General features: G+C 51.1%; 1 protein-coding gene across 1 annotated transcript; it reads right to left on the bottom strand.

Moving 5' to 3' along the window:
* Positions 1-9,236: 9,236 nt before the first annotated feature.
* Positions 9,237-11,708, bottom strand: LOC120650247 (9-cis-epoxycarotenoid dioxygenase 1, chloroplastic-like). The gene is made up of 2 exons (XM_039927286.1): positions 11,636-11,708; positions 9,237-11,605 (listed from the first exon to the last, which is right to left on the bottom strand). Exon 2 carries the CDS (start codon positions 11,559-11,561, stop codon positions 9,789-9,791), a length of 1,773 nt encoding a protein of 590 aa, XP_039783220.1. The 5' UTR covers positions 11,562-11,605; positions 11,636-11,708; the 3' UTR covers positions 9,237-9,788.
* Between the last annotated feature and the right edge of the window lie 909 nt (positions 11,709-12,617).

Genomic DNA, 12,617 nt, shown 5'->3' with positions numbered 1-12,617 from the left:
TTGATTGTGTGTTTGTTTGTATGCGTCATAGATCACGGTGTGAATGAGGGAGAACTCGTCAATGAGCAATACTGCGAGCAAGCAAACAAGGACCAGTTCCGCGACCGCGAACCCGAAGGACAGTACCTCGATCAGGACTTCCCGGAAGGCTTTGAAGACGGCAAGTTCAATCCCGCCCTTTGATACATGTTTTATCCCAGTTTTTATAAATACAACCTATTAGTCTATTTTACAAAACTGTATATGTTTTGCCTGCTGAAAACATGGTTGAATAGCCACCCCTTGATTTGTTATAACCATTCCTTGACCACCTAGATTAATGTCTGAATGTAATTTGGACGTTAATCGCTGCTAGAACGCTTAGAACCTTAAACACAATACAACTTGTTTTATAAAAGGAAAAATGTGTGAGTGTGTGGAAAGAGAAAATGTGGAATTTCGAAAGATGAAATTAGACGAGATGGATGACACTTCTGTGTGAACTGCCGAACGGTGTGCTCGTGCCTGTGTGGCAGAGTAAGGAAGGGAGATATCCATCTTGTCACAACTAAGGACCGAGTTGGTGTGTCATCTCACCTAACTCCACTATCGTGCAATCCACTCGACCGTTGAATGGGCAAAGGCTTAGCATAAACCCCACTAGTTGGTCTGATAGCCATCAGGAGAGCTGAGAGCAACGGGTGATCAAGGAGAAGGGATTAGCTCTGTGTGACTTATGCCCCGATTAAAACCTCTGTGACAGATCAATGACCCCTTGGTGGATCCCGTGATGGCTAGTCAGGTCTAGCTAAGGTGGGTAATGGCTTTGTTGGGATCTACGCCGACACTAAGATGATCGAGTTGCGGTACCCCGCTTGTGGGTAAAGTTGCACACCTCTGCAGAGTTAAGAATCTATTCGAATAGCCGTGCCCACGGTACTGGGTGAGTTACGGTGTGGTCACATAACTAGTGTTTCTTCTGGGAATGGATGGGTTGTCGTGAGTTGTTTTGGAAAGGTGTCCGGCAGTTATGCCGTGTGCTACGGCAGATGAGGAGTCCGGTAGAACTTAAAACTTGGATACTGTGTGGATCAACACTACGTGTTACTTGGTATAAGAAAACTTGCTTTGAAAATTCTTTCTTTCAAATGAACCCCTGCATAAAAATTAGCTTTCCACAAATAAAACCCTAGCCTTATCCTTGATTTACCCTATGCATTATATTCTGTTTGTACCCCCTCCGTGGGTGTGGTTGGACTTGCTGAGTACGTTTGTACTCACCCCATTCTTAATTCTTACAGAGGAAGATCCAAACTTCGTTCCCGAAGAAGTTGAGTAGAGGTTCCGTCTTGCACCCAACCTTGCTTGTGGATAGGGTCACCCGCAAGAAGTTCCGCATGGCGCAAGACTCTGATGGCCCCCTCTTCGTAGTTAATATCGTTGTGTGGGTGTTAGTTGTTATCCTCACGATAGTGGCGCTTCACTGCCCACTTCCGCATAGAGTTGTACGGTGATGTACCATCTGATGTAATAAAAATATTATCAGCCTCCTGGGACTGATATTGTATCACTTTTAAGTCTTCTCTTATGAGGGGACGCTTCACATGTTAAGGATAAGAAAGGATTAGTGCTCATTAAAAAAAATAAAATCATGAACTTTTCAACTAAATAATCAGATATGTGAATAGTATATTGTACCTGATCTTTTTGGGTTGTCATGTCTCATCTGAGTAATGTCTTGTAAAGTTCTTCCGTTATAAAACATTTGTTCCTGGATGGTACCTTTTGTACTTTTATCTACCTCCATTAATTTTGGTACAGTTTCTCCATATGGAACACTACAAAATAAGTGTTATTAGGGGACTATTAAAAGTTAGTCTTGAATTTGAACTTTGTGTAATGAATAAAGAGAAGAATATTTTGCATACCTGTCAATAAGCTTCCAGGTTTCAGGTATATCTAAGTCTATATATAATCTTGTGCCATTGGTTGACTTTAGAGATAGTGTACCTATTTAATTCACAAATGTATATTAATTTTCATGAATGCAACAATCATTGTCTATATTTAAAACTATAATTTACCTTGCAAACCTTCCACCATTGTTGATGTAACAATTACGACAGTGTGTTTTCCAACAACATCCTCATTCAGAGAATGAGTTAAATCTCCCCATAAAGTTATCCTGATTGTATCATTCCTGAAGTTGTGCCATAGTATTCAATTATTAGATCAAATGATGGTAATATTATTTCATGGTTCTTATTAATTTGAAGCAAATGCAGAGTCTTACTTTGATATTCAGAAGTTCAATCTCTCGAATATCCTTTTTGCGTGGATTGGCAGTATTTTTCATTATGATCCTGGATTCAAGTTTCTTAATCTTTGTGAGTTATCCAATAACATCTGCAAACAGTAGAAAAAAATTAATATATTAAAAATATACAATCTAGATATAATTTAGTACGCTTATCATAGAAATACCTGAGCATTGTTTATCTATATTTTTCCGCTCTAGCAGTGTATCTCTAGAAGCAAACTCAAAGTAATACTTTCTAAAATTGACTGAATCTGCATCCAGTGCCTGGACATTTGTATTATAGACAAAAACTATTTTTAGTAGATTCTTTACTGGACGATATATGGCATCTTCTTGGACTTTGAAATTGCTAAGTGCATAGATAGAGCCCTCAATGATCTTTGGCTTATAATTGTCAATATGATTTTTCCAAATAGTAGCACGAATTGTTTCACCCTGTAAAAGACAATAAATGCTTTTATAGTGAGTACTTAAACATATGATAAGATTTATTGCTGAAAGAAAAATTATGTTGCAAAGAACAATATCTGTTCATCCATGCATAAGAATCATATCTAAGCTCATAAGTTCATCTGTTGCTAAATTAATTGATTCCCATATTCTTATAACTCTCACTTTAATGTTCCATGACTGCCCAACTATTGTCAGTTGTCTAATTTTGTTGTATGTCATATTGTTAGTACCTGTAAAAAGTTTTGCAAACAGATTATGTGTATTTGTACGACATGAAGAGGTGGCGGCGTGGGATAATACCTGAGTTTGATGGAAAGATAGGCTGTAGAAGAAATCTAGATTGTTAATACCTGTTTTCAAAGAGATGATGCAACTTGAATTCCTGGCAAATACTGGTAGCTAGCAGCACGACGGTCGCAAGCAAGATGGATGGAAGCTGATTCCAGCGGCAGACACGCGGAGAATAAGCCCGTAGGGGTGATTGTTTGAATTCTGCTAGTTGGCCATCTATATTTACATGGCTACAATCCTTTTCTTGTCCGAGTTCTATATTTATTGATAGGTACCTTTCCAAATACATGTACGTAACTGCTATGGAATATCAAATATTTTATTATTTGTGTTAGGCAAAGCTAAGGTTCCATTGTCTTGGCTGGACTCCTTTTCCTATCCGAGTCGGCCAAGTCAGATTCTTTTCTCCTGGACTCTTTTTCCGATCGGAGTTGATGCCTTTCCAAAATATTTTTTTATCACGATCAATACATTGATACGACTCTTCTAATTAATCTAGACCGTTAGATCTTTATAAATTTTGACATTCCAATTTTTTTTATTAATGTGGGAATTTTTTTGACTCTCTCGGCGAACGTGGTGGCTTCTTTTAACTTTTTCTAACACCCATTTATTAATATAATAGATTAAGAATGGCTTCTTTACGCAGATATGATATATATATAAATATGTGTGCGCGTATATATAGCTCGTATAAGCAGTAGCTTTCTTGCCGCGCTAACCAGTCCATTAGAAAACTTGGAAATCGCGTCGCTTTTCGGCCCTAGCTTTGGCTCGAGCTGATGAGCTTGGACCGTACGGAAATGGCGGCCCGGTCAGTGACGACCAGTCGAGGAAGGACGCCAAAATTCGGACGGTTCGCGTCGTTGTCAGCTGAGCACGCAGATCAGGCCTCGCTCTTTGCCATCTCTGCTTTTCTACTCTCCAAAGGTTGGTCGGTAAAATACACTATGATATCCGCGGATTGGGCAACAAACAAATGGGGGGTTGGATAACGTCTTCGTTCGAGTTTCTTGACTGCAGGAGGAGAGTGATAGCTAGCGTGTTTGGCCTCCGAGCGTGGCAAGTAGTAAAGCTAGGAAGGTTTTTGTGGCGTGCGTGAAGTCTGACGTTGAGTTGAGCCAAACGTCGAGACCACCTGGTGCTCAACTTTGGGCGTCGGGAATTGAACGCTAGGTCGGCAGTCGGCACAATTGGGGTCCCGGACCATCATACCTCAAACGGACAGAATGTTTTTTTTTTGAACAAATTCGGGGGAGATCCCCACCTACTTTTCATTCATTGCAATTGTACTAGAGTTCAGGTACAAAATACACCCGGCATACCGGGGAGAGAGTACAACGTTCTCCTGCAATGGAGGAGAAATCAGGAGACTAGAGACAAGAGAGCACAAAGGAGTGCCACCTGTTAAAATCAGAGGCAAAATTTCTAAAGCGACACCTCCAAAAGTCCATATTAACAAGAACCTCTACAGGAGAGGTGTTGATCTTTTCAAAAATAAGTGCATTGCGGGCCTTCCACAATTGCCACAGCAACAGAAGAATCACATCCACCTGAACTGAATGAGGAAGCTGGAGTTCGCATCCCAACACCCAAGGAGCTCGCTGCATGCCCCCCACGACGCTGACACCCAGCCGACGCCAAACCTCTTGCGCCCGAGGACAGGATATGAAAATATGGTCATCAGTTTCCAGTGTATCTGGGCAGCTTTCGCAACCGGCTTCGTCAGGTTTACGGATGTTCCGGTGCAGAAGCAAGGGCGGAGCTTCATTGGGGCCAAGGGGGGCTTTGGCCCCCCTGGGGCAATGAAAATTCCCACTACGTGAATAGTAAATGGATACTGTTTATTACTGTAGCAAAAGAGTGACCCCCCTCATTTGTTTGAAATTCGAGTTCAAGCTCCGCCAGTGTGTAGAAGGTTCGACCTAGTGTTCAGTCTGCCATGGTGTAAGAGCCAACCAAAGAACCGGACCTTGGAGGGGAGTTTAGTGTTCCAGCAACGATAAGCATCTGGGTTAGGAGGATCATTTAGGTGTGAAACATGATAGGCGGAGCTTGAGGAAAAGACTGCACGGGGAAGGAGGGACAGGGAGCGGACATCCGGTTCCTCAGTGGGAGAGAAGTGTTGCAGGCAATCGAAGAGAAGAGTTTTTTCCTCGGCGGCAGCGCGGGTGAGCCTGGGATGCAAAAACTGGCCGAACGGAGCGTGGAACGCCGCTTGCACGGTTAGGTTGGGGTGGGTGCAGTGAGAGAAGAGTGCTGGAAACGTCTCGGCAATAGTAGTGTTCAAGAGCCATTTATCATGCCAGAATGAGGTGTGGCGCCCGTTGCCCACACGGACAGAGGTGAGAGCTCTGTAGTGGGGGAGCTCGGACGCGATGAGTTTGGACAGATAGGAGAGATCATGCCCACCAAGATCATCCAGGGAGGAATGGGAAAAGAACCATCGTTTCCAAGGGAGAGTGTTTGGCTCATGGAGCTTATGGACGATCTTCATAAACGGACAGAATGTGGATTTCTCAAAGGGGAAAAATGAAAAATCCTATCACTTGAAACGGTAGCAGGTCGGCTAGATTTTCTTGGGACGCCGGGGGAAGCAGCCACGGCTGTCCACGTTCTCCCGTACCGGTGGACAGAGACTCTAGCTCCACTCAGGACACCCATTCGGTCTATCCCGGTCCCCCTCCTCGATCGACGACGTGCGCGCGCAGACATCCCCGGCGCCGGATCGATCCGAACGGCCGCTGCCCCGCCGGCCCGGCGACAACGACGACGTCCCGCGTCGCCGTCCGTTGCGCGCGGCCTCATCCGCCCTTCCCTCCTAGGCTCCTAGCCTCCTACCGTTGCGTTTCCCTGGCACGCATGCAAGCCGATGGATCATGGAGGAGCGAGCGCGTCCCTGTCCCGCGGCCGGTTGGGGGGATACGGGGGCGCGCCGGTGGATGGGGACGTGAAAGGCTCGATCGCGAGAGCGAGGCCGGCCGCCCTCGATCGATCGGCGCGTGGCCATCCTCCCTGCTACTACACTACTACTAGCACTCTGAACGAGCACGGGGACTAACGGTCGAGGCAGGAGCACGGGCACGGCAGCAGCAGCGCCAACCGGCAATGCGCGTCTGCCGCAACATTTTTCCCCCAAAAGGGACGTTTCGGCAGGGAGGGTGGGAGGGGAGGGGGGCTCCGTTTCACACTGCGTGCGAGTGCGTGGCCGGCGCCCGGATCGCCTGCCAGCCATCGCGAGTGCCGCGCGGGATCGTATCGGAGCAACGGCCAACGGCCGGCGTCGCGCTCGGCGCTCGGCGCCGACGGCGACGCGACGTGCATGGTCGGCGCGACCCGCGACCGCGACGTGGCCGCGTATACGTGCCGGGCGCGCGCGCTCCTGGCGAACGGAGACGGTAATGGCCGCGAAAGGGACGTGGCATCTCTCTCTCTCTCTCTCTCTCTCTCTCTCTCTCTCTCTCTCTCTCTCTCTCTCTCTCTCTCTCTCTCTCCGCGTCCGGCGTCCGCGACGGCACAGGCAAGCAGGGGACGGTCCTGCGCAGGCCGCGGCGGATGGTCATCAGGTGGCTGCTGCGGATGGGGATGACCGACTGACCGGTCGGTTTTGTTAGTTAGTTGGGCGCTTTCGGTCGCGCGGTCTCCGCCTCTCGGGACGCTGGGCTGGCTGGGGGGCTGCGGCTGCTCGCCTGCTCGCCTGCGAATTGGAGTAGATTTTTATGTCACTTCGTCCGGGCGATTGACAAAAACAAAACTATTAAAACAAAGGCTGGTTTTTTTTCGCGCATGTTTCTCGAGAAGAGAATCTCGCATGCATGGAGTACTAAATGTAGTTTATTTGCAAAACTTTTTCAGAAATGAGTGTAATTTTTCGCGATGAATCTAATGACAGTAATTAATTGATGATTGACGGTAATCCAAAGACGAGTACTCCCTCCGTCCCTTTATAATTGTCGTTTGGGAGTTGTGCCCCCTCACAAGCACGGATTTCTAGCGACTAATGAAACGGGACAGAGGGAGTAAGCGATAAGCAGCAGTGGAGTAAAAAAAGAAGGAAAAACTAGGATGATGACAAGGCCAAGCAGTAGAAACCCTGTTTTCTTCCTGTAGGTAATGATGCTTCTCATTCCTTCGAACGAACCGCCTCGACCGGCCGCGCTCGACGCGGTGGCGGCGTGAAACACGTACGGTTTCCAGCACGAGAGCGGTGTGAAACACGACGGCGAGGCCACAAAAAAAAAAAGAAGCACGGAGACGATGGCTACGCGTGCATCCGCCGTCACATTGCCCATGCGGCTACTCTTAATTTCCTTGCGGCCATGCGGCTGATTCTAAATCCATCACCTGGGCTGCACCGGGGATGGGCGACGACGGGCCGAAGGGCTGGGGCATCCGGGGAGAGGCGGCAGCCACGGCAAGCGTATGATCGCGCACCGTGCGCGGGCTCAGTCGCAGGGAAAAGGATGGCATGCTTTCCTTGCGACGGATTCTATAGCACGTGGGGATAAAGTTTGCCCGCGTTTCCTGCATCCGCTAGAAGGTTCTTAAACTTTAGTTTCTCTGCGGCTTTTTTAGGAGGTGGCACGCAGTTTTTGTGGTCTTCTTGTGAAGTAATCTTGGCATGCAGATGCTGGAAAAGAAACGTGTATGTACATGTGTTCCTTGTTTCTTTCTTTTTTGAAAACGAAACACAAAAGAGCCCCAAAAGAAAGAAACAAGAGAAAGGTGCGAGCTCTGACTGACTGACGCAACAAGGCGTGTACAATCTTGCGTTGTATTCATGCTCCCCCAAGAGGAACAACATTAAAAAAAATGGCTTGACAAAACCAATTAAGGGCGAATTCAGCACGGAAACAATGTGAAACTAGCCGACCCAGTGAGGCTGTGTTTAGTTTCTTTGCCGTAAATTTTTTGAAAAAAAGAATTTTACTATTTCGGAGTACTAAACAAAATATATTTACAAAAAGTTTTACACGAATGAGTTGTAAACCGCGAGATGAATCTAATGATCCTAATTAATCTATAATTAGTGAATGATTAGACTTATTAGATTCGACTCGCGATTTACAACTCATCTGAGTAAAATGTTTTGTAATCAGATTTTATTTAATACTCGTGCATGTGTCCAAACATTCGATATGACAAATTTTAAGGTATTTTTTTAGATTTTTGGTGCTGTAACACTTTTATTGTTATTTGGTAATTAATTTCCAATTATAAACTAATTAAGCTTAAATAATTTGTCTCGTCGTTTACAGTTAAACTATATAATGAGTTATATTTTTTAACTGCATTTAATGCCCTGTGTATATGTCTGAAGATTCAATGTGACGAGTAGTATAGGAAAACTTTTGAGAACTAAACATGGCAACACGGACTCCGGAAACTCTCTGAAGCGCATTTCCGCACAATGTCAACAGCATCTACAAGTCCTCACCTGCAACACCGAACCGCATCACAGACGACAAAGCCCCAATCCGCGTCGTCAATTTGCAGAAAGTCCTTCTCAAACAACTCCCCCAGCCACCAGCGCGCCAGTGTCCATGCACACTCCGTCAGGGCACAGTTCCCCGAAAGAAACAAGGGTCTTGTTTGGCTGTGCTAGGAAACTAGCACGCACACATCCCGAAAAAAGAATCTCGCATGTATAAAGTATTAAATAAAGTCTATTTGCAAAATATTTTTAGGGATGGGTGTAATTTTTCGCGACGAATCTAACGGCGGTAATTAATCGATGATTTGCTACAGTGATGCTACAGTACAATCCTCTAATCGCGGGGTCAAAGGCCTCGTTAGATTCTTTATAGTCACTGGCGCCGGGTTCTAAAATTGATTTTGCAAACTGACTTTGTGTTGACACCGTAATTAGCGGTCAAAAAATTTTACTATTCACTAGTGCTAGAAATCTAGCACCAACCAAACAAGGCCAAAAACAAACCCCCACACGAGTGGACCAGCAGAGGATATGTGGAAGAGGCAAAATTTCCATCCGCGTTCGGCACCAAGATCACCATGCCCGGGGCCGGACAATTAGGCCTCTGTTTTTTTTTTAAAAAAACCAAAAGGAGGCCTTGGGAAATCCCCGTAGCGGCGTAGCCCAGCAACAGAGACCCCCCCCCCCCCAACCCCCCAAGAAGAGGGCACAAGGATAGAACCGAGGAGCAAAAACAAGATTTGAATCTCTGGACAGAAATTGAGGCAGAATCATCACCATTTTTATTATACTATCGACAAATGATCACTATGCCAGCAACACCTCAGCGGCAACTGGGCGGCAATGGCGAGCAAGTAGCGGCAACCAAGACCCCGGACACTCCAGTCCACTGAGAGGAGTGACAACAACTGGAGCTGGAGCGGGGAAGCATATCCCTGTCTGATCCAAAGAAAAAAGGGAACGAAAAAAAAATGTAGACTATACTAGCAGCAGGCACCAGCTGAGCTCTGGCTGCTCTCTAGAAGCAAGCACCAGCTGAAAAGCTACGAGCTGGGCCCCTTTCTCTCTCTCTCTCTCTAATCTGCCACTATCCCAGCTAAAACACACTCTTAATTACACTAAAAAAATTGGAAATTTAACTGCCAACTGCTGCAACTGTGGTGTCGGGGACGGCGAAGACTCCGGGGACCTACTATGGCTGAGGCTCCCTCTGGTGACTTCTCCCCTGATCCATGGCTGGTGTCTCCTCTGTTCCTCCTCGCCCTCCAAGAAACGCGGAGGTAGGTGGGGAACGAACGGGAGCTCAGGCGATCAGGCCTGGGCCTCGAGCTCGTTGGCCGTGATGAAGGTGCCGTGGAAGCCGAAGGGCACGCGGGACGGGAGCAGGACCGTGGCCTCCAGCCGCATGTCGGTGGCATTGACCACCAGGAGCTCCGACGTGCCGGCGCGCTCGTCGTGCACGAAGCTGAGCACGTAGCCGTCGTCCTCGCCGCGCGGGTGCGCGGCGGCGGGGTCCATGGGCACGAAGCAGGGCTCGCCGCCGAACCGGCCCTCTCCGTACTCGAACTTGGTCAGCTCGCCCGTGGCGAGGTCCACCTTGGCGAAGCCCGACACCTTGGGCCACGGCTCGGCCACGGCGAGGTACGCGTACCGGGTCTTGCGGCCCAGGAGGTTGTGGTTCACCATGCCCACCTCCAGGTTCACCTGCTGCGACGGCGGCAGGATGGCGCGCCGCGTGGACTGGCCGGTGCGGGTGTCCAGGCGGATCTCCGTGAGCACGCTCTCGAGGTGCTCGTCGGACTCGTTGAAGATGGAGTCGGCGGGGGTCATGCAGGAGCCGATGACGACGACCTCGCCGGTCTCCTCGTCCTCCCACGCGTTCCACAGGTGGAAGCAGAAGCAGTCCGGCACGTCCACCCACGCCATCTCCGACGCGTCCTTGGCGTGCTTGGGGAGCACGCCGAAGCGCGACGTCTTCTCCTTGTCTAGCACCACGGGCGAGCCGCCGCGCAGCATCTCCTGGAGCTTGAACACCACCTGGTGGTCGGGCACGACGACGAAATTCTCGGTGATGGCGAAGTCGTGGATCATGGTGGGCTGGTCCAGCGGGATCTCGACGTCGTCGGACTTGGTGCCGTCGGGCCTGAAGTAGAAGTACTTGAGGTACGGCTTCTTGATGACGTCGTAGCTGAGCGCGTGGAGCTCGCCGGTGGCCGGGTCGAGCTTCGGGTGCGCGATCATGGCGCACCCGAGCTGGCCGTCGAAGTCGTAGCGGCCGACGGTCTCGAGGTCGCCGCCGTCCGTGACGCGCACGTGGTACGGGAGGTCGTCCTCGGACATGGCGAGGAGGTGCCCGTTGAAGTAGACGAGGCCGGCGTTGGCGACGCCGGTGCCGTGGGAGGGGTCGACGAGCCCGCACGCGGCGCGCGCGTAGAACAGGGCGAGGCGCGCGATCCCGGAGTGGCCGTGCAGCTCGCCAATGGCCTTGGGGAAGACGGGGCGGCCGATCGCGCGCTCCTGGCGCAGGCGCGCGGTCTCGGTGAAGCGGCAGGCGTAGGACTCGGCGACGCCGTTCCGTATCCGCAGCGCGTGCACCATGCCGTCGCCGTCGAAGAGGTGGTGCCCGGCGACGGGGTCGAAGCAGGGGTTGGCGCCGTTGCGCGCGTACACGCCGTTGATAAAGGGCGGGATGCGGCCGGAGACCGGGAGCTCGCGGGCGGGGGGCCTCTCCCCGACGGGCGCGAAGTTGCCGGCGATCTGCACGGCCGGGTCGGCCGTCCGGGGCAGGCCGTGGGGGCGCTCGAGGACGCCCGCCACGAACCCCTCCTCAAACGCGTCGAGCGCCGCCGCCGCGGCGCGCTGGAAGAAATTGAGCTCCTTCTTCCTCCCCGCCGTCCGCGGCGGCGAGGCCTGCGCGGGCGCGGAGGGCCTCGGCGCGGCAATGGCGGGCTTGAACGTCGCCGGCGGCAGGCACTCGGCGGAGCTGACCGCGCGCGGAGCGAACCTCACCGAGCTGGGGGCCCGGGCCGCCCTGGACCCCGGTCGGTGTATGGAAACAGAGGTGGGCGGGGCGAGACCCTGCATCGCGGCCGCTGAATTGCCGAGGATCGCGGTGAGGGTTTACACGGAATCAGGTGGGTTTTTGCGGAGGTGTGCGGCGAGGGGGCGGAGGCTGGAGCGAGCGAGCGAGCCCGTTGGTGTGGTGGTGTCCGGTGGGGCGGATGGTTTGGGTTGGGAGGAAGGAGGCGGGCGTATATATAGAGCGCGGGGGGCAGGCGGAGCAGGGGACGGGAGGGAGGAGGTGGGTGAGTCAGTGAGTGAGGGGGAGGTGAGAGAAAAGAGCTGACAGGGAGAGGGAGGGGAGGGGGGCGGCGCGGTGGTGGCCTGGCCGTGTGGGGGAGCGTGGGGTGGCCGGTTTGAACGGGCCGCGAGTCCAAGGCAGGCAGGCAAGGGGGGGGGGGGGGGGGGGGGGCAGGCGAATGAATCGCGACGCGGACGGGCGCCCACGTGGTGCGCTGCGGGGGCGGCAGGGGGGACGCGCTGACGGGGACGTGCCCGCGCCGCGCGCGCCCGCGCCACTGCCTGCCTGCGCCCGGCGATGCCGCAGGCAGCGTGGTTTTTTTTCTATTTCTTCTTTTCTTCTCTTTTTTCTTTCCTTCTTTTCTATTTCTTCAACATTCTTTCTTTAGTTTTTTTCCTACCATGTACCCCGCAAGATTTTATCGCCTGCTGCTGCGTTGTATATTAGTATTATTCGGAAAAAGAGGAAACAGCAGGACAAAGGAGCAGGGCGACTGGCGATCGAGTCTTCTATCTCGGGCCCAGGTGTTGTCCGCTCCGGAGCCAGATTCAGTGACTTGCTTCTGGAACTTCATGCTTGAAATCCTTGTAAGCCGTAAGTCACTGAATCTGGCTCCGTCCGGGACGGGACGGTCCCCCTTATGAGGCGCCTCTCGCTTCCCGGCGCTGCGCCTCGGCACTTGCGCTGCCTTGGACGCGCCCCCCGTGCCAAGCGCGCTACAGCGGCGGGCGCACGGCCAACCTCTCAAGTTACATGCTTTTGTTGCTGCCTGCGGCTAGCATGCCACTCAAGCAGGACGTCAAGAATAGTCGAGACATCATTAGTAGTATGATTAATCT

Source organism: Panicum virgatum, chromosome 9K (assembly GCF_016808335.1).
Source record: "Panicum virgatum strain AP13 chromosome 9K, P.virgatum_v5, whole genome shotgun sequence".
NCBI classification, from domain to species: Eukaryota; Viridiplantae; Streptophyta; class Magnoliopsida; order Poales; family Poaceae; genus Panicum; species Panicum virgatum.
Note: the sequence above shows the minus strand (reverse complement) of the source record. Positions and strands in the feature narration are given on the sequence as shown.

Coding starts and splice junctions, on each gene's coding strand:
- LOC120650247 (XM_039927286.1), bottom strand. CDS start 11,561: ATGCAGGGTCTCGCCCCGCCCACCTCTGTTTCCATACACCGACCGGGG.